The 21952-nt window shown below is 44.5% G+C and overlaps 1 protein-coding gene across 1 annotated transcript in view; it reads right to left on the reverse strand.

Annotated features, from left to right (window-relative positions):
• Positions 1-709: 709 nt before the first annotated feature.
• ADAMTS16 (ADAM metallopeptidase with thrombospondin type 1 motif 16) overlaps positions 710-21952 on the reverse strand; it is a 131310-nt gene continuing 110067 nt past the window's right edge. Inside the window, exons 19-23 of the mRNA XM_090278921.1 lie at positions 10026-10227; positions 9672-9866; positions 7146-7370; positions 1695-1842; positions 710-964 (exon numbers count right to left, since the gene is read on the reverse strand). Coding sequence (XP_090135047.1) covers positions 849-964; positions 1695-1842; positions 7146-7370; positions 9672-9866; positions 10026-10227 — 886 coding nt within the window. The 3' untranslated portion in view covers positions 710-848. The remainder of the gene's footprint in view (positions 965-1694; positions 1843-7145; positions 7371-9671; positions 9867-10025; positions 10228-21952) is intronic.

Genomic DNA, 21952 nt, shown 5'->3' on the forward strand with positions numbered 1-21952 from the left:
TCCCTGGGCAGCAGGGTTCTGGTGTGGGCAGTGATTCTCTAATTCTGGTACGGCCTGTAACTCAGTCATTAAAAAACAGAAAAGCATTAAGAAATGGGTTTAAATAGAAACACTCACTTGTAAATAAATGAGAAAGATAAAACATAAAATATAAAATCCTCTCCTCCAGCGCATGAGTCTGAGAGGAATAAAGCACCTTAGTAGGAATTTCCTGTTTCCTGTTTCCAGAGGCAAAGCCTTAAATCAGGACAGAGTCCAGCCTCTCCTGGGTAGGCAGGTGCCCATTAGAAACAATACCCAGCACTTGTCACAGCACCAAGTCGTTGGGAAGGAAAACTCTGCTGCTGGGGCAGGAAGAGGGGGCCCTGGGAACTCAGCCAGAAGCTGTCCAGGCTTCCTGCTTCTTCTGGGGAGGCTGGTTATTCCCGGCAGGAAGCCTCTGAGGTGGGAGTGATGTCGGCATACTTAGCAGCAGATATGCTGTACGTATTCCTAATTTCGTGGCCTTTCTTCTTTATACAAAGCACCAGACATTCAGTATTTGGCATTTGGCGAGTTCAGCTCCACCTGTCTCTGACTCGATGTAGCTGAAATCCAAATGCTGGTGGGCCCTGCTCCTGTTCTGCAGAGCGGGCCCTGCTTCCTGCCTCCAGGCTTCAACCCAGCATAAGAGTATGTGCTCGTGTGCACCGAGGTACACACACACACCCACACATGCCCACATGCGCACAAATTGCTAACGGTTTTTCTTCTTCCATCTTCCTTGGACGCATTCCCATGCAGCCTGGACAGTGCATTGGTGCTGAAAACAGGTATTTTTCTTGGCCCTGGGAGGTGGCCCAACTGACTTACAGGTTGGATTTGGAGCAAGTCTCACAGCACTGCTGGCCATAGAACTGGTGGCCACACATTCCATGCTGGGGTACCAGGGAGCACCAGTGCAGGTGGTCTTTGCAGAAGGCATCTGAAAACGAGCAAACTTCATATTAGTAAATGTCCCCATGCCATGTCCAATGCCATGTCCAATGTCAAAAGCTAATAACTCCGCTGGCAGATCAAGATAAATTTGTCATTGTCTTGAAGCTGCCACGGGAGGGCAGCTCTTCAGGTCAGATGGGGCCATGGGTAACCTGCTGTTTTTAGAAGGCCCTTCTTAGAAGGTCCCTGCAAAACCAAAACCTTCTTTTTGTGCTAATCCCACCCACTCAGCCACTCACCCACCCGAGACAATGGGCCCTCTGAGAACGGAAGTTTGATCATCTAATTCTCTGACTGAGCCAATCAACATGCTCTCCCCAGCTCCATCTTCTCTCTGAGAAGCCTGTCGAGACAGGTCACTGACCTCTGCAAAGGCATTTGAGGGTCTATGCACAGGGGCACACGATAATGTTTAAGAGCACTCGGTGAGAAGGCTGGGCTTTGTTTAACTTATCTCTAAATAAAGTGAATGGCATTGAAATAAGGAAAATTCACCACCATCAATGCCGTTTCTGGGGCGGCATGAGAAATGAGGACTGTTTTATGGGAAAACAGGAGGGGATAGAAAGAGAGAAGAGGTGTAGCAGAGGCAAGACCTGAACATCTGAACTCTAGGGCTCTCTAATAACCAGTGGGCCCTTGAAGGAACTGCTCCAGAAACTTGGCAGCCCCACCCCAACATCCCTAAGTCAAGCCTAGGGGCTCCTGGAACTCACCTCTCTTCTCTGTGACGGGGCAGAAATGAGTGTTGCAGGCCAGAGAGGCTTCGGGTTTCTGGTGAATGAAGCAGCCCATGGCTGGCCGGCCCCCTGCCAGGCACTGCACAGACCTGGTCTGCACACCGCCCCCACAGCTGGCTGTGCACTGCAAGAAACACATGCATAACTGTCACCCAGGGCTGCTCAGTTCTCGGGGCACTCCCCTCTTCCAAGTGTCCCCTTCCACAAAGACTTTTCAAGGTGGTCTCTCTCTGTGGTGGTGGGTGGCTAACCAGAATCTGGATTAATCCCAGGAATGAACAGATGGGAGAAGCACCCAGAAGTTTAGAATGTTCTTGAGTCATTCATAGGCTGATGGACACAAGGAAACACGCACACATCTGGAGATACAGCATTGTTCCCTGGACCTCTCTAGGCTGGGGGTCTGGCATGAAGGAAACAGTGCCCTTCATGGATGCCATCACCAATCCATCTCTTCTGTTGCTCTTGACAGATCAACTTCCATAGAGGCTTGAAAATAGTAAGCCCCTTCTAGACCCCAAGTTCACAGACTCTGGGTGCCTGGAATTGGCAGCACCAGTTTATTGGGTTCATTTTGTTAAGACATTCGTATCCTCCCAAGGATGTTATTCTCTGAGATGGAGGTCGGGTGCACAAACACTGAATATATGGCTGGCTCATCTGAGATCTACTGTAGATAAGAAATTGGGAGAGGAGCAATCAGGAAGACAGATGAACCCCAAACTGCAGAAAACCATCTGTCCAGAAGAAAACAACTAAAAGTTTAACCTGGATTATGCAAATCGTGCCTTAAAAAGCCTCTGTTAGAAACTGGGAGACCTGGTCATCATTTGTCACCACAGAAACAGTGCCCAACTCATTAATGTGTGGTTTGGTTCTTTCTGTAATTAATCGACTTATTTACAAATAAAGATCACTTGCCTCCTTTTACCAGGCACTCTTCTAGGGCACTGGGTTCTGCATGGTGACTACAAGCCCCTTCCACAGGTACAGACAGAGCTGTGTTACTCAGAGTGTGGTTTGTGGGCCACAGTACAGGCAACAGCATGGGGCTCGTTAGCAGTGTTGACTCCCAGGGTCCCTGCCTACCCCAGCTCTGCCCAGAGCAGTCTCCAGATGATTCTTCTGCACATCAAGTGTGAGAAGCATTGGTCTAGAGTTTTAAAATTCCTCATGAAAAATATAATATTTTGGAAAAAGAAGTCTCCAAATTATGCAAACTTTGTTATCTCTTCGTGTAAACTGAAAAAACACCTAAGTTATTCAGCTACAAATTTTGAAAATACTTTGCACTGATACAGAGCTGGTGATAGACCAGGAGAAGCAAAAAAAAGGAAATTTGAAGAAGCTTCTTAACTCTTCTTTTCAGGAAGGAAAACATATGCAATTTGTTCATTAGTAACACAAGTATAATGACTTCCAACCCCTGAGGGCAGCACAGAGGAGGCCAGCGTGCTGTGCGGTGACTGTGACTGGCACCTGTATCTAGTGTGGACCTATACAGTGACAACTGCTAAGGCCATCTGTCCAGACACCCTTGCTGTTGGCTTCAACTCCAAATCAGTGGTTTGCAAACTTAAAGATGCATTCAAGGCATTTGCAGGACCTGTTAGAAGAGTATGATGGAACCCACCCCAAAATCTCAAGCTTCAGCATATTTGGGCTAGAACCTGAGAAATTGCTGTGGACCCCATGAAAAAAGACACTTACCAAAAAGGACTCCTGGTGGCTAACTGGACTCAATATTAAAAGAAGAGCACAACAGCTATTTCTAAACAGAGATCTCTCATGCAAAGAGCATTTCAGAAAGAAGCCTGCACTGAATTGCCTGCCTGCATTGTGTTCCTGCCAGTTGAGCCAGCCCTTAGAAAGAAGTTCCTAGAGTCATATTTCAACCAACAGAACCGAGGCTTTCCCTGTCCAATTGGAGCTATGCAGATATATTCCCACCACCATCTTCACTGATCAATCAGAGTGGCTCCATTCTGACCAATCAAAATGTGAGGACTTGGAGACTTTATTTGCATGAGAATGGACCAATCAGGGGCTGGGGGCAGGGACTTCTGCCTTATAATTCAGCTTCTCTCTGGACTGGGAGGGTAGTTTCCCTTTCGCTGCAGACTGAAGTCTGTTTGCCTGGATGCAGCTGAAATACTAAAGATGAAACACAGAAGATTTCTCATGGGACCAAAACAGAGACCAGCAGGAGGAGCAGAGCAGGACAGAACTGTCTAGCCGAAGAGGGGCCTGGCTCCAAGGCCACCTCGTAGCCATGTTGCTTCATAATTGAGCTGTATCGCAACTGAGCTGTTTGCACTGAATAATTTCCTTCTTCACTGCACCTCAAATTGAGGATTTGTGTTGGTGCTGAATTGATGTGACTAATCATTGGTTGCTACTGGATATCTAACCAAGATGCTAATGGTGCTGTGGGTCAGGCCACTGCTCTGGATGTCAAAAGTGCATCAGCAAATGCCCATTTTTCCTTTCAGGAATAACTTCAGTTATATCTAGATTTAAGACCAGTGGTACATAGAGCCCATATCTGTCACGGCTACCGACATTTTAAAAAGACACCTTGTCAAGGGACTAAAATATTTTGTGTGTTGCCCTGGCAGTCGCTGCTGTCCTTCAGTCAGATAGACAGTCCAACAGGTGTTCTCGCTTAAGCCATTCTCAGGTCAGATTAGAATGTGAACAGCCCTCCCCTATGCCCAAATGACCCATATCATGTAAATCAGTCCTACCAGGTGACAAACCATTAAATTTGATGATAAGCAAAGCCACTTAAATGAACAGAAAACCTGCAGATCAAACAACAGAACCACAATCTATATAATGTTACAAGAATAAACCTGTCTGGGGGCAAAGTTCAGCCATGCATTGGCCATGCATTATGGCCTGACAATTTCCCACAGTCTGAGGGCTCGGAGTCCTGGGTATAGTGCTTATGGGATAACTAAGAGTTATCACTCCCTAAAAGTTAAAATCTCAGAACACAACAGATAAATCCCACTGGATTAAAAGCTTCAGGCAGTGTGTGATAAAAATGACTTATTTGACAAATGAATCGAGTATTTCAGACTGGTAAAAGCTAATACAGACATGTATTAGGTTTTTTGTTTTGGTTTAAATTAAATACTGATGAATCTTGTTTTCCACTTTGTAAATTTGCCTGGAGTCTCTGAATTGAGAAGAGTGTCCCGGCAGCTAGAGGGTGGGGAACTGGTTTCAGGAGCCAGTTTGCCTACTGACAGATAGACAACAGGCTTGGGGGATCACCTCTATTTACCTCCCGCCACACTTCTCTAGGGACAGAGGGAGCAAAGCACCTGCCCAAGAAACAACTCAGCTCCACTTCTTAGCTCATTCATTGTTTCATCTTTTTGGACAGACTGCACTCAGAAGAAAATTAAAGGGAAACATTTGTAGCTATTGATACTTTTTGTCAATTTAAATTAGGAAATGCTTGAAAGGATATCATTTAAATGTCCCTTGCTCCAATAATTTAAATTAAACCATGTCTAATTGAATATCTTTTGGGGAAGAGTTCATATATTTCAGAATGTAAAAGCTATGCATAGTTGTAGACAACCAGAATCACAGTGGAGCTGGTATGTAAGCCAAGGTCAGTATGGAAGGTTTGTGGAAGGTGTAGCTCTTCTTACCCAAGGACTGAGGGAATAGTTCCTACTGCAGGACTCAGGGACTGGAACCAGGAATTATGGTCGAGGAACCAGAGAAAGGGCTGTGGCCAGGCTGGGATGTCACAATTTTTTAAGAAGCTGGCTGATAAATAGCCAACCCTGGGCTCACAGAGATATGGCCAGATCTCTGACACAATGATTGTGGTATTGGGGAACAGCATCAAATAGGGGGGATTTTGAACTGATTTTATTCTAGTAAAAGTTTAGCTAATATTGAAAAAGATTCCACGATGTATTACATTGGTTCTGATAAATATTTGTTTGTTTCCTTTGGACTTAAAGGTAATAACTGAGTGATTTTCAGTCTGTCACATTTGCTCATTTCAGTTTCCGACAAGAGTTGGGTTGATGTGAGCAGATTGCTGGTTGGTATGTGTTGGTGGACTCCTGCAGGACAGCAGATAGGGAGCCAGGATGATTCCTGTCTGCTGGCAATCAGCAAAGGCAAGAGTGGAAGGGCCAACACCCTGCTACCTCTTGACCACTCTTGGCATCAGGGAGGTCTCCCCTCCAAGCCCCATATTTTTTCTGCTATGGAATTCATGGTGGTGGCAGGCACCATGCTAATGTCAGATTCAGCTCCTGCTGTGCACCTGCCTGTGGTTCTTGCAGCCCAGGGCCATGAAGACTCTGAAGTTAATTAGGACACATCTCTTGCCTGCTGGATCTCATGGTCTGGGGGAAAGTCCAAATAAAACACAACTGGATGAGGACACAAACAATGCCCTGTATTAGTTTCCTGGAGCTTCTCTCACAAATGACCACAAACAACTACCACAGTTCAGGATGCCACGGACCAGGTGTTTACAAGGTGGGAAGTCAGAAGGTTGTGGCTGTGTATAACCTTTTAATTTGCCTTTTCAAAGGCTGTATTCCACCCATGTGCCCATGATGATGATGGGCACTGACTTGGTCTGTGTTCTGCTGCTGCCCAGAGTGGGTGTGGGACAGAGCAGAGCCCCCCTGGGGAGGGGGTCAGGTTGAGCTGTTAGGACCATGGAGAGGTATACAGCAACTATAGGCTGAAATCATATGACATGTAAAAGACCTACTGAGAGGTCCAAATTCTGACTCTTACTAGATTCTCTGTGCTTCAGTTTCTTCATCTGTAAAATGGGAGTAATAATGTTACCTCCCTCACAGAGCGTGAGGGCTGCTTGGAATCCAAGGCATAAAACAGGGCAAAGAAGAAGGGTGAGTTAACAATAGCAATGGCAAAATTCTCCTCAGAGTTGAAGGAAGTGTGGAAGGAGGAGGGAGGTGGGGACACCGAAGGCCCCAAGACCAATCCTAAGGACCTCTCTGGACCTGGGCTGCCCTAGTCTGAGGACCTGGGCAGGACATGACAATCCCAGGGTGTCTCGTCCCCTACTTGCACTTAGTTCATAGTAAACCTAGTACAATCTCACAGCCATCTACTTATTCCTAAGTTCTTCTCCATTCACTCATCTCTGAGGCATTCTGCCCAGCTTTTACCAAAAGACATTATATTTTTCAACGCTTAATTGGGTGACGATTAAGAACAAACAACACATGTGCCCTACAAGATTCCATAACGTTTGGAGACTACACTCTTCAGAAAGCCACAGGCACACCCAGAAACACAGACACTTGCAAGCACTCTGGAGAGATGGGTCAGGAAATGCTTAGTCGGCTTTCACACCCTCCCAGAAACCCCCGCTCCTGAGCCAGCTGCCAAGGTCTGGAGCAGGGGCCTTACCTGAGACCAGGGCGAGGTAAACCATCTAGCCCGTGGGGAGCCTGCAACAGCAAACAAGGGGTGCTTGGGGCAGGGGAACAGGGCGCAGGCGCGTTCCAGCTCCAGGTCGGGCTGTGGCAAGTGCAAACACTTCTTTGAGGTCAGCTCTCGGTACTTCCCGGAAATGTACTTTTCAGCACATTTTAAGAATCTTTTCTGTGTTCCCCTTTCACATGTAACAGAACACTAAAAGCAAAAGAAAAAAGACATGAGAGAACAATATTTCTTCAGGAGAGGCCATCTCTTTGAAAAAATTGTTGAGCCCAACTGTCTCCTGATTATATCAGCTTGAACATTTACACAAGTGTAAACATTCAAAGAACTTTATTGGTATTTCAAAGGCATTACAGATTTTTTCATTAAAAAAAGGAGGATCTTGAAGCTACAGTGACCTAGCAGTTGGGGGAATAAATGGGGGCAAAGCAATAAAAAACCATGAAGTAAGTCATACTGAAGCTATAATTTCACTGCGAAATCAAAATGTTGGAGTGTAACTGAGATTAGGATACAGTGAAATTTAATATACAGGATATGAGGTGAACCCCAGAGCTCCATGGGTTAATACTACCCAACAACTGGATGAAGCTGGACCCTAAAGCAGGGGCAGAGGAAACCCAGGCCTCACAAATGTTCCCCAGAAAGCCCCACGCTCCCCATGAAGAGAGCAAGCACACATGACGAGGAATGTGCACTGCTATCCAGAGCTGTCACTGTTGGGGGACACCCTGGCATGTGTAGAATGGGCCCTGGGTGCACCAGAGGGCCAGGCATAGGCGCACAGGGAGGACACAGGACAAGGCACACTGTTGTACCAGAGGGCTGGTGGGCTTGGAGGGTCTCAGAAGAGAGGTCCCAGAGTTTGAAGGTGTTAGCTTGTGCTGGAGGAGTGGGTGATGCTGAGCCCAGTGAGTGATTCCATCTATTCTGCAGTGTCCACAGGTTGCACAACCAGAGGAGCCAGGGTGGCCACACCTGTCCATGTTCTGGCCTCACATGCTCATGCTTAGGTGTGGCTTATAGGTGTGTTTTGTGGGTGTCCTGATGCCAATACAGAGACAGAGCTGGGATTCTACTCTTAGTTGCTTGCTGCGGCCACGCCTAAGAAAGAAGCTGGGCCTGTGTGTGTAATATGCAAGTGCATGTGTTAAATATTTAAGGCAAGGGCTCCCCACCTGGACACTGCCCACAGATTATAGAGCCCAAGTCACTTCCCTCCTATGGACTCAGCCTCCCAAGGGCGGTGAGATTTGTCCTAGGAGATATTGACGTTGCTATGCCCCAGGTGAGAGGGCTTGGAGTTTTTCCTCAGCCCTGGCAGGGTTGCTTCAGTGAGCGACCATGTTTTTACATTTTAGTAGCAAACTGGAACAGTGTCTAAAAGGAGTTAAAATGCTCTGGTTGGCACAGCCACCCCTTTATTGATTGATTGATGTTCCATCCTGATCAAGGCACCATTCTTGGTGTGGGCTGGGATGAAACCCTCTGTCTGTCCCTGAGGAGCTCAGGCTCAGGAAGCTAGGGTCTTGCTTTCCACAGGTGCTGTGGAAACACAGACAGACAGGGATGAGGGAGGAGGACTCTCAATGCCTGTTCCCATGGGTTTCCGCTTGTTAGGGTGCTATTGTCATTTTGTGCTATGTTCGTTTTCCGATGTCCTTCTGGGTTTTACTGACACCTCCATCTCTAAGCTGATGCATACCACAGCATGACGAAGGAGCTTCTGACGTGCGCCTCAGGCAGCCCCTGTACAGGAGCCAATGTTCTCTCCCTGGGGTGGGAGGCTGTGCTGGGCAGAACCAGCAGCTCCATCTGCACCCTCGCAGACCGTACCGGTGCTTGGTTGGGCCAAAGCTAGTTATAAAACCTTGAACACTACAAACTTCTGTTAGTTCTAGCGTGGCAGGGCCAGGGCAGTCCCAGATAATGCAAATAAGGTGGTTTTCCAGCCTTTGGCAGCACAAAGCATTGATTCCAGCAAACCCAACATGAGCGCTTTCTTCCCCAAATATAAGAACTGCCCATGAACACTGGTATCAGGAAACTTGTCCTCTGACTTCCCCAAGATAATGCATTCTCCTCCTGGTTTGTGCCACATAAGCACTTTCTGGCAAATGGCTACAGCTCTTCTGGGGATAGGTGGCTCCCCATGATGCCACTGTCAGCATGATGAATGTCCCCTACTCTCACACTTGTACTCTGTTCACCCATTCATCCTCATATCAGTGCCAACTCAGTGATGACACTGTGGATGCCATTGGGTGAGTTGTTTGAGGTCATGATCTGGAAGCTGAAAGACATGTATAGGAGTGGAGTGCCATGAGGTGGGCTGAAGCCTGGACAGTGGTCTGAATGGGGCATGGTGGGCAGTTGCAGAGGAAAAAGGAGTGGAGGAAGAGGAGGAGAAGGAAGCACAGAAACCAGGTGAGGAGATGCAGCCCCAAGGGGAGAAGTGGTTGAGCTAGTTATGTCTGGACCAGGCACACCTACCTGGGACCAGGCAGACACGAGCCACTGAAGCTTCCTGTGCTTGTGGCAGCGCTTAAGTGGACAGGCTTCATGAGTCCTGGGCTTGGGCTCCGAGCTACAGAGGGCATCAGGCAGCAGCTGCGCCCTGGCTGAGGGATTAGTGCTTTTACAGGCCACGGACCTCTTCTTCCATCCCTTCCCGCAGGTTCGCGAGCACTGCACAGGGAGAGTATGCATCAGCTCCCAGCAAGAAATGGATCAGACCTTGTTGGGGGACCCAGGCCCAGGGCTCGGCAAGGCCTTGTGAGACCCCAGCTCTGTGTTTCACATGAGGGGTCCAACTTCCTCCCCCTATATCACCCCTGTGCAAGTTACCTCTGCCCAGGGCCCGGTGCTCCAAGTAGGCGGGCAGCTCTGGGGTTGGCAGGCCTGTCGGCTGGAGGGGACAGGCTGGGGGCACAGGCTGTCTGAGACCAGCTCTGATCTGTAGTGGGCCCGCTGCAAGCACTGGACCACCCGGCTCTGTGTTCCACCACCGCACGTCCTGCTGCAGGTGCTCCAGTTTCCCACAGACCAACTGGGAGGGGACAAAGGGACATACAGTGAACGATGATGCCACCTCTCTGGAAGGAGAGGGCCACATCTATCCAGGAAGCAGCCGACATTGTTTCCCATTGACAGTCGAGATGTGCAGAGCTTTTTAAAAAAATTTTCCCCAGAGGTCTCCCCCTGACCCCAGTTGCTTTCACTTCCTTATTAGCTTTCCTGATGGTCATTCTTCCCCCTGACCTGACTTTCAGGATCCCCTGTACTTGGAAATAACTCCCTTTAACACAGTTTATCTATTCTCCCTCTAGCTTTTTTTTTTTTTAATGGAAAACTTCAAACATAGGAAAATAAAGGCCCTTCATGTCCCATCCACCCAATTCAGCAATCATCAACTTACGCTCCACCCCTTAATTCCAACCTGTAAATATGTCAATATGCATCTCTAAAATGTAAGTATTCTTGTTTTTTTAACATAACTACAAAACTGCTATGACATCTAAAATATTGACAGTAATCTAATATCACTATATATTTATTGTTCCATTCCTGATTGTGTCATAAATGTCATAGTTTAATTTAATCTTCCGTTTGACTCAGACTCCAAATGAAGCCCCCATTCTGCAAGTGGTTGATATCTTTCTTCTCTTTTAGTCTATAGATTCATCCTTAATCTCATTATTTTCTATTCATTTTACTTGTTACAGAAACTGGATTGATCAGCTTACTGAGTCTCTGTAGCTTTTTTCCTATTCTTTTTCTGATTAGAGGATTTTGCAACTTACATCTCTATAGTGTGACTTAACATGTTCCTCTGTCCTCTGCACTTCCTAGAATTTAGTGGTTGGCGCTAGAGCTTGATCAGATTCAGGTTCAGTAATTTTTTGTATGATGACACCAAAAGTGATAACTCCAATAGGTGGCTCATAATGTCTGCTCATCTTCAGTTTGTTAGCAACTGTGGATGCTTGAGACTTGTTGTCTCTCAAAGCAACCTTTTCTCTTTTCTTGTTATAAACATTTTCCTTTACAGCATGTATGTTGGCAAGTGATGGAGGTGGTATGGAGCTGGGTCCAGGCTCAGTCCACTGGCACCACTGGTGGGTTTCAGATGTGCCGTTGGGTGATGTTGTACAAGTCCACATGCAGGAGGGCTAATGGCATACATTTGGGGGACATTGAGGCAGGAGAAAGCTGGAGGATTGTGATACAGGAACAAGGATGCATTTGGTTAGAAGGCCCTGGGATCCCTTCAGGAGACAGTCATTTGGACTCTGAGATGACTTGATGATTTGCACTTATATTTGTCTTCCTGTTCAGGCTGTTTAAGAAAAAACTGAATATTCTGTGGACAACTTTGGGGCGCTAGAATCTCTGCCTTAATGGTTGTGGAAAAAGAACAATGAAGGGAAATAAGAAGCCATTATCTTCTTCCTTCAGAGAGTGCAGTATGACTAGCACATCCAGGAGCATGGATTGCCAGCAATGCTTCCCCAGCATGTCATCCTGAGCCATCATGGGGCCTCAGGGACAGCAGAAGCCAGGGAGGCCATGTATGAGGCTCTGCTGTGACTAAGTCTGTGAAAGGGTTCAGAGGTTTGGGCAGAGGCACAGAAAAACGTTCTGTCTTCTGTTCCTCAGTATTTCTGAGTACGAATTAATATAACAGGGATGGATTTTCTCCTGAGTCTTGAGGTAAAAGAGAGAATTTGTGATGACGCCCCCATTCACCCTTGGGTGTCATGACCCTGCATCCTCTCCCTCCATGTGGAACCCTAATAGCCACCCTCGGGCTGAGGAGCCAAAGCAGCAGTACAATGCTTGGCCAGAGACATGTGTACCACCAGGGAAAATTTTGTGAGGACCAAAGTGTAAGAACCCAAGTGAGACAGAGAAAAGCATCAAGAGAAAGACAGAAACTACTCAGAGGAAACCATTGTACTTAGTCCCTCAATATAACATGATTCACGACAGATAGTATATGCAACCTTTAAATTCAGAAAGTTGACAATTCAATGTTGAGAACAAGCATTTTTCTCATACTGCAAAGCCTTTGTAAACATCTTTTTGGAGTCTCTAATTTCACATCATGGACCAAGGTATATGCACATCCAAATAAGGAAACAGGCAAAAAGGACTGGGCTCCATGTTCCAGGAGGGCCATGACCATCCTGAGGCTGTACCAGCTCCAGGTGTGGTGTTCTGCAAAGATTTCTGAGCAAAATGACCATGACCAGTGCCATTCCTCAAGTTCTCCAAGGTGTCCGATTTTCAGAGCCATATTTGGACTCCTGTGAAAATTCTCAGTACAAATCAGTGGTGGAAGGAGAGGAAAGCTGATGACACTTCTTGGATGGGAAACAAGAGCGACCTCACCCCAGTACTGCAGGCAGCCCTGCTATGTCCCGTGTGCCTTTAGGCTGTGCTGAGCCATGACATTTTTACTTACTTTCACTTGTAGAAGTCTTGAACATTTATACCAAGGTTTATGTTGAAACAATTCTATTATATGTCTAAGAAAATTCCAAAAACAAAACAAAACAAACTCCTCCCCCCAAACCCTGCAATACAAAGTTTTATTCACATAAAAAACAAAAAATATTGGGCTTATAGGAATTGTTCCATCTCAACTGTGGAAATGCTTCCATTTTTCAGAGTCCATAAAATTACGGTCTATTGTTTCATGTTAAACCATGTAAATTATGCCTCCTCATTACGAAACTTGCATTTTTGGCCTCTCGGCTGTGATACTTCTGCCTTTGGAGCTCTCAGTTGCTTCCGATTGCTTTTATGTTTTCTCCCATTTCTTGTATTTGCTCTCTCAACCCTGCAGCCTTATAAATTATAATTGGTGTGTCCACACGGGGGTTGCAAAGATGTCTTGGCTGCACTCAGGCTTTTCACACCCCCTTGTTAAGTCCTCTTGTCTCCACCACCTTAAAGCTGTTCCAACTGGGTTGATCCATTCTCTGCCCTTCTGTTAACTGCCCGTCATTAAGAAATCCTCCTGAACAAAGATCATTCACATGGCATCTGGAGTCGCCAAGTGTCTGTTTTCTTTCACAGGCAGGACTCTGGGGAAATGTCTTAATTGTAGCTCATGGTAGAGTCAAAATCCACACGAGCTTCCATGCTTTCTGAGGGTTCCAAGAGCAGAAGCGAGGTACGTTCAGTAGCGAACCAGGTGCCACATTTGTCCCGCTTTGTTCTGTTTTTCCTGTTTGCCAATTGGAACAAAGCAGGCAGCTGGGATTAGCCAGACCAAGAAGACTCAGCCATCCAGCTGTCACCTGTGCTTCCCTGGCCCAGGGCTACCCTCACAGGGCACACCTTTAAGGAGGGCTGTCAGTGCTGCTGGGAGAGGTGATGAACATTATGGATGTCACTCAGCATTTTAGGCAAGGACTCTTGGCACCATTTGTTCAAGATTCCATACCCCTCTTTGTCAACAGTCATTAGTTGTTTCTAAAGAAAATGACATTCTCGTCCATATTAAAAAAGTAATAACATTTTGAATTTGGTTATTTAAAGTTTCCTTTGGAAAATGCAAATTTCCAACATGAGTGTTCGAATTTAGTAAAATACCTTGTCATGAAGCACCACTCAGGCAGCCACATGCTGGGTCAGAGGGCTCCCCCCTCAGCATGGACCAGCGCCTGCCGCTGAGGGCTGTGCCCCACCCAGAGCCATCTGGGGGCTGTCACAGACTTAGCATCAGTGAGTCACTCAGAGAGCAAATACTGCTAATTTCATTTTAGGATTCAATTTCATTTTTTTTTTCCTGCTTATTCTCTTTGAATCTTCAAGACAGCATCTGTTATTCTATTTTTGCAAATAATTTGATCTTCTAGGAAGTCTTTTGTGACTCAATAAACCCAGGAAACAATGACGGGGCAGAACCCATATCCCAACATGACCCTACAAGGAGTCATGATAAATATCAGGTACACACAGCTGGATTCAGTTCAGGAGAGGTGCGTGCTGGACGCAGTAAATGACGGCATTAAAATCCAGCTTGGAGCACCTGCGCCTCCTCCACATCAGCAGGCTTGTGCACATGTGACTTTCACATGTTAGTGTATTCATCGCAGCTTTCAAGTAGGCTGTTCTTTTCAAATCATCCACTTTCATGTTTCTAAATGATCTTTAAAGACCTCTGTGACTGCAAACACAGATACTCACACACTGAGCTATCAGTGGCCCAGGGGGAAGGCGGCTGCCTCTGTGGCTGATGGGGATGCGGTTTGTGTAATTTTTAAAGACAGAACAACCATTTATTCGTGTGACACTACAGCACCTTCACATGTGAAAGTAATTTGAATTCTACCCCAATTTTCTTCTATATGAAATGTTTTAAAGATAACAATGCACATCCAACAATAAACAGATGCTAGTTTGAAATATCTGCCTTTTTCATTGGGAAACAGTAAGTTAACTTAAAGAGGGTCAGCAGAATTGTAAGCTGAAAGCACAACACTGGAGGCCAGAGAACTTGAGAGGACGAGGAGGTGGCAGATGGTCACAGGCCATCAGCCTGCCTTCCCTATTACTGATTTGGAACATGTTATTGGTCTGTGTCTGAGGATGTTTCATCAGTGTCAAATGGTGCCAGCTACACTCCAGGCAAATTTAGAGGCAGAAGTCCAGCTCTGCCAATGATCTGAATAACCAAATATGTAAGTGAATGGTGTCGACATAGGCAGAGCTATTTGACAAACAGATGGCTCTACCTACTGAAACAATGTGCTGTATCTCCAAACCCATCTAAAGGTCACTAGTAAGCACATTAGAAATGACAGTGGGTAACAACACTCACTCATCCCTCCACCACAGTCTGCTTGTAGGATGTTCTGGATGCTATCTGGGCAAAACAGGATCCTCCAACTGTCTAGTGGATGCATCCTTCTAGGGACAATGCTGGGGACATGCCCTAATTTTCTCCTCAGAACCGAGAGTTTGTTACTGACCACTGGTTGGCAAGAACAGGGGCAGACTTGAGAAACCCAGAGACCTGTGTGGGAATTGCAGGCCTTTGCCATCAGCACTTGGAAGCTGCAACTTGACAGTTAATTCATTTGTTCAGTCTCAAAAGTTAAACGACTTTGTGTACTTGTGAGACTGACAGAGTGATTTATAATGAGCCAGTCAGGCACCAAGTTGTTTTCATCCCTAAACGCAGCATTTCTTCTCTGAATCACACCAAGCCAAATTGAGAGACATCAAAAACTTCCCCCAAAGGAAGCACTGTGGGTGTTAATTTTATGGACTGTGAGAAGCCAGAGGTATGTGAATTTTTATTATTCAGGGGCCAACATGCTATTTTTACTAGATTTTTTTCACTATCCTGTCATCAGATGTTATCTTAGGAAGACTCAGTAAGATCTACAGAGCTTTCATTTACATGGGGAGACAGAGAAAACAAAATTATGAGGGACACAGAGACCAAAGAATCTGACCTCACTGTTCAAAACAGCTTCAACAATTCCCTGTTTCAGCAAAAATCCTTTTTCTGAAGGTTTTTCTTTCTGTAGTCCACTGAGGGTGTTTGCATCCCATTAACTCAAAGGACAGACTTCAGCTCATAAAAGGTAAAAGGAAAACCATGAGATTCAAATGCTAATGTAGTTCTGTTCTTTGTGAGGCTGCTCTTCTATCCAGTTTCCACAGAACACTGGAAGAGAGAAAGCGGATTGCTAAAGCTGTGAAGAACTTCAGAAATGATGAACTTTACAGGCTACACCTTACATTTGAGCAACTGAGTCCCAAGAAGAAAGGACAGTCTCAGAAGTAGTAGAAGATGCAGATAGTGAAGGGTCAGGAGACCCCTGCCCCCTGCCCACAGTGCCACTCTGTGTTCATGCTACTCTGCTCCAAAGAATGAGCATCATTTTCCATCATCGGATTCCAATGTGGGGAGGGGAACTCACTCTTGCTCCTCTTGCATTCCTCTTGCATGCGCATTCAACAACAAACCACGGAATCAACTGTTTATGTTGCAAACGCCTGGGGTGGTAACTATACATAGTAGACAAATTAACAACCTAAACCAGATTGCAAATGAAACTTGAGTATTGAGTGAATAGGAGGTACCTCTCTACACTTGAACAGATTTAACATCCCAAATTTTCATGCTCAAGGATAGAGGGCTGAGAGGACCCTAGTTTATTTGCCTGTGACCCAGATGACGCTAAGACAGTGGTTCCCAAACCACAGCTGGCTGATAGGACTCACACACTTAGGTATTTCTCGTCTCTTCTTCATTCTACAGAAATCACAAATCTAGAGTTGGGGTCAAGAATCTTACTGCTTACGACCTCTCCTTTTCTCAGCCTGATGATTAGGATAACAAGCAGTGTTGGGAACATAACTCTTAAGGAATGCAACATCCTGTTCTTCAGGATAGCCCAGGACACTGGCCCCTACAGATGAGCCCTGTCTTCCTTCCCGCTCTTGTTGAGTTTTACTGATATTATTATGATTTTTAAAATATTTATTTGTTTGTTTGTTTGTTTATTTAGAGAGAAGGAAGGGAGGGAGAAACAGAGGGAGAGAAACATGGATGTGAGAGAGAAACATCGATTGGTTGCCTTTTGCATGTGCCCGGACAGGGGACCAAACCTGCAAGCCAGGAATGTGACTTAACCAGGAGTTAAACCAGTGACCTTTTGGTTTGTGGAATGACATCTAACCAACTGAGCTATACCAGTTAGGTCTGTACTGATATTAGCTTTTTAAACTATTATGAGAACTAGAATGTTCAATAAAACTTGGTGTAGGAAACCTGGTGAACAGATTTTTCTAGAGGAAGGCAGATACCTTCATTCTCTGTCACTGGTGAATCAGATAAGCCTATCCAGGTGAATCAGTGTTCTGGTTTAATGCGACCTTCCTGGTTTTTAAGGCTGCTCTGGATGAGCTCCTGGACCCATCAGGGACTGAGCTTCTGGAGGTGCAAAGCCATGCAAGCTTAGTTTCCTTCCCAAAGAAAGACTAACCCAGAACCAAAGTGACTGACAAGCTGGAATGGGCCAGAGCTGCTTCTCTGTATACTGATTGGTCCAACCTTGGAATGAAGAGCTCTGAGAAGTAAAGGTAACTATGTCCAATACTGACACTCACTCTTCTAAGCCTCCCAAACCACCTAAATTGAAAGCTAGGGAGACATTCCTATCCAAGGGTGGCTCCATGGTGCAAAGTCTTTGTAAACTTATGCTTTGCTTCGACACAGAAGGTTGTGATAATGCATTAATTCATAATGGGTGATATCATCTAGGTTAAAATGATCTCTCTAATATCACCTTGCCACGCAAGCAGACAGGAGGTTTTTCCACTGGCAGGGCCAACATAGCTTCCTATATGAGACTCCTTGGTTTCCTGCCCTCAGGAGGACAAAGCAATGGAACACTCCCTAGATCAGTTTCTGTGCTGTTGGCCCTCTAAATCTGATGCTGCTCTTCTCTGGCCACTGGACATGCCACTCCTCTCTGCCATTGGCCCATTTCCTACCACAAGGATATCTCTGTTCCTTACTTATCTAAACTGACCCATCAGACTCACTGGACCTCTCCATTCTCTTGGTGAAATAACCCAGCCACTTGCCCACACCATACTGAGCACCACATGAGGGCCAGCTTGGTCCATGGTTGGTGATATTTTTTTGCTGCAACCCACTGACAAGCAGGAGCACACAGAACCAGCTGAGTCTGCATGCTAATCTGCTTTTGCCAACTGAGTTTGTTATTGGAATTATGTAATATAATTAAATTTGGTATAGCCTGATGAAATACGAGCATGAAAAATAAGAAGCTTGTTTCCATGAAAATTAAGTTGGATCTTTGGAATGACTCAGTAAAGACTAGTCATTAAATAAAATTACTGTCAGCTTAGGCATGACTAAGACCAAAGTTAAATATAGAGAAAAATTTAAAACTTCGAGTAATTTTACACTTTAATAAATGAATGAATGAATGGGACCAGTTTCAATCTTCTTTAAAGACTCTCAAAATGGACATCATATGTATGGGGCATATTTTATGCAAATAATTCACTTAGATTTTTATTGATCAGATCCCTACTCAAAATAAGTTTTGGCCCACAATTTAAAAAATTAGCAAATGGAGGCACACTTATGTGTTTTAAGTGAAAACAAAGATTCAAAGTATGTGTGTATTTTAAAATGTTTTTTCTTTTTCCCTTAATCTACCCTTTTCATCAGTGTGTTGAATGAGTTTCTCTTCTACCTGGTGAGAATTTCCAAATTTTTCCCATTGAACTCTTCACCTGTGTAACCCCTGTTCACAGAGCATGTCCCTCTGACATATGATGGGAACCTGGAACCAACGGTCCCCATCTCCACCTTTGTGCCCTGTGTGCCCATTTTAGGGAGTGTAACACTCCAGGATTCCTTTCCCCTGACCATCCTATATTTCACCAAGTCATGGATTCCACTTCCTGATTCTCCAACAAATTTGCGTTGTCCTGTACATATGTGTCATCCAGGTCTGTGATAATTACTTCTATGCATCAATTTGGCTGGGCCACATTACCAGACATTTGCTTCAACATTACTCCACATGTTTCTGTAAAATTATTTTTTAGAACTGGTTAACATTTAAATCAGGAGACTTTAAGTAAACCACTTTGCCCTCCATAACATGAGTAGGCCTTGTCCAATCAGTTATAGGCCTTAATAGAAAAAGACTGAACTTTCCCAGAAGAAGAGGGAATTCTGCTAACAGCCATTGAACTTAATCTACAGAATCAACTCTTTCTTGAGTATCTAGTCTGCTGACCCATCTACAGATTTTAGAGGCTGCCCACAACACTTACACATTCTGAGAGCTGGCTAGGAAATTATACACATTAAGTAAAAACTAGCCATATAAACATAAGCTTGCATGTTATATAGATTTAATGATTACTAATCTATTCTTTTTTAATTTAGAAAAACTTTCCTATATTGAAGACATACCATTTTCCTAATAAAGAAAAGATAAAACATGTTGCCCAGAGATGACTATATTAATCATCATGTAGCCCTTTAACTCTAAAAGATACTTCATGTGAATTAAAGAAAGACTGTAGACCTAAACCAGGTTCAGGTTTTCAGAATTGTTTGGAATATATTGCTGCAACAACTACCATTCTTATTTTGCCCTGAAAAAGGTGAACGATAACAGAGACAACATTTTCTATTGAGACATTCACTTTGCTAGGTAAATGTTTTAATCTAGCCCAGGAGTTGTCAAACATTTTACTAAAGTGCCAGATAGTAGATATTATAGGCTGGTTGGTCATGTGTTCTCTGCTGCAACCACTCAGTCTTGCCATGGCAGAGAGAAAGCAGACAGAGACAATGCGGAAACCAATGAGTGTACCCGTGTTCCAATAAAACTGATTTTCAGAATCACCATAGGCCAGTTTACCAATCCCAGATTTCACCAATTCCACTTAGGAATAATAGGATTAAAGAGATATGCAGAAACCAGAAAGCAATGGGCATGTGTGCAGCACACAGCATGCTTTTATGAGGTAGGCACATTGGAGTTTTAGGCCTATTATGAGTGCAGCCAAAGCAGATTATTAGGAAGAAAAGAACAAATTGCCCTAGTGTCATAGACAGATGTTAACAATAAAACAACAGCAACAAAGGCAGCAAGTCCCACACGTTAAGTCTTGAAGTTCTAACAGAATCTTTCCAAATCTTAAAGAGACAGCATGAGGCCTACAGAAGATGACTTAAAATACTGAGCCCAGGGGAAAGGAACCAGCTCCTCATGGGTAGAGTGCAAATTCAATTTAGTAAAAGTCAAACTGGAGCACTAAGTTTTTGAGAGCTATTAACTTGTCTAATTCTCCCCACTAACCTATGAGGTGGATACTATTCTTTGTTACACAGAAAGGACAAAGACAAGAGTGAGGTGCAGAAAGGTCATGTAAATGTGTGGGCTGGGATTTGAACCAACTGAGTTCAGCTTTGGGGCCTGAGATCTCACTGCTGCTTTTGGGTCCATTTTCCAGGCACACTTGGTGCCTGCTCTATGCCCTGCACTCTCCTAAGTGCTTACATTGATTATCCCATTCATGAAGATGAACCCACTTATCAACCCCAGAGGCAGGTACTATAATATTAGAATTCTCATTTTACGGATGAGAAACACAGGCCCAGAGATGGCGAGAGCCTTTGCTTCAGGCGCTCTGGTTCTTTATGGTCAAGGTCACATAGCTGGTAAGCAGCAGGGCCAGGGAGAAAACTCACTCTGCCGTGTGCTACTCAATAAATTAAGACTTCTGTAAGGCTAGATTTTTAGCTGGAGAAAAATCTAATGTGAGGTAGTTACCTAATATTGCTTAGCTCTAAAATGTCTTAGGAAATATAAATATATATATTTAGGAACTTTGTGGCATTACATATTTTAGTTGAATAGTAGCAAATTTTGTTATGCATCTCTATTTCATATGCACACGAGTGTAGAATTTATTGCTATAGGTAAAAGTTGTGTGTTTCTAATTTATGGCTAAATATCCACACAGAGTAGTGTTTTAAAAAGTCCTTAATGATTCAGTATTGAATCAGTGTCAAAATACTTAGGGCCATACTCTTTCCAAATGATTTTCCCTTAGTCATCATGACGTCCAGAGTTTCTATAACATCTGAAATATCTTTTCCTGTCTCTCAAGAGAGCCTATTAGTGATGCTCTAGGGAAAGCCTATGTGCCTAACATAAATTTAAACATTTCACAACTGAGGTTCATTTTTCTTTCTTTTAGAATAAATGACCTTCCCATAGGAGATGGTTAAATAAGCATCTCTCAAGGTGCAAAGTGTAATTTAAGTCATGGAAGATTCACTAACCACTGTGTTCCAACTTACTGTCTTTGAATCCTCATTTTTTTTTGGAAAGGAATGTCAGTTTCCTCCTCGATTACAGAAGTTGAACTCTCCTCACCATGGCTTCCTTTTATGAGAAGAATTTTAAAATGATGGCATTACTCCTACAGTTTCAGGCTTTTCTGGCATTTCACTTTAGGGTTTCTTGGATGTTCATTCTTAGATAAATACTTTGAAATGAGCTTCTCCAGACTCATGAGTCAGTTTTCTAAGAATGCTTTCCAGGTGGCCTTGTCCAGTGAATCTGGACAGTTTAAGCCCAGACCGCAGCCCCTCAGTTCCTGTGGGTTATGCACTCAACCAGTTGGGGGCACTACCTGGGTTTGGGCCAAGTGGGATTGGTCACTTAGGGCCATCAATAAAAGGTTTATTTTAGATAACGAGGTTCCAGGAATTGCCTTAAATTTAATTGGTTTTAAGAGAGAAATGAAAGAATCAGATCTGCAAGCAAATTGACACCATGGAGAGAATCAAGGTCAGTATCCTGACCAGAGTTCCAGGCCCGTTCTTTGCTGTTAAGAAATAGAGAAAATAAGAACATCATGGTCATGCTGTTACACTACCTGAATCTGTGAGCTAGCCACATCACTTTTGAGTGGTAGCACATGAAAGCCAAACAAAATTGGTAATCTCATTTCCTTGCTTTCCTCCTATGCTCATGAAAACACTAACAAGAACTAAATGATGGGGAACATGAGGTATAAACCTCTGTAGCCGAGCCTAGGCAAAGACATGTGAAAATTTACTGTAGTTTCAACAAAATGACAGCAGAACCTGGGCTTTTACAATGATTTCTAAGTTTTTTCTCTTAAACTGCCAAACGACTTCCAAACTGAGGTCCAGGTGTGGAGGCACCATATGCTGT

This window comes from Furipterus horrens, unplaced genomic scaffold (assembly GCF_987537825.1).
Source record: "Furipterus horrens unplaced genomic scaffold, mFurHor1.1.pri manual_scaffold_5, whole genome shotgun sequence".
In the NCBI taxonomy this organism is placed as follows: Eukaryota; Metazoa; Chordata; class Mammalia; order Chiroptera; family Furipteridae; genus Furipterus; species Furipterus horrens.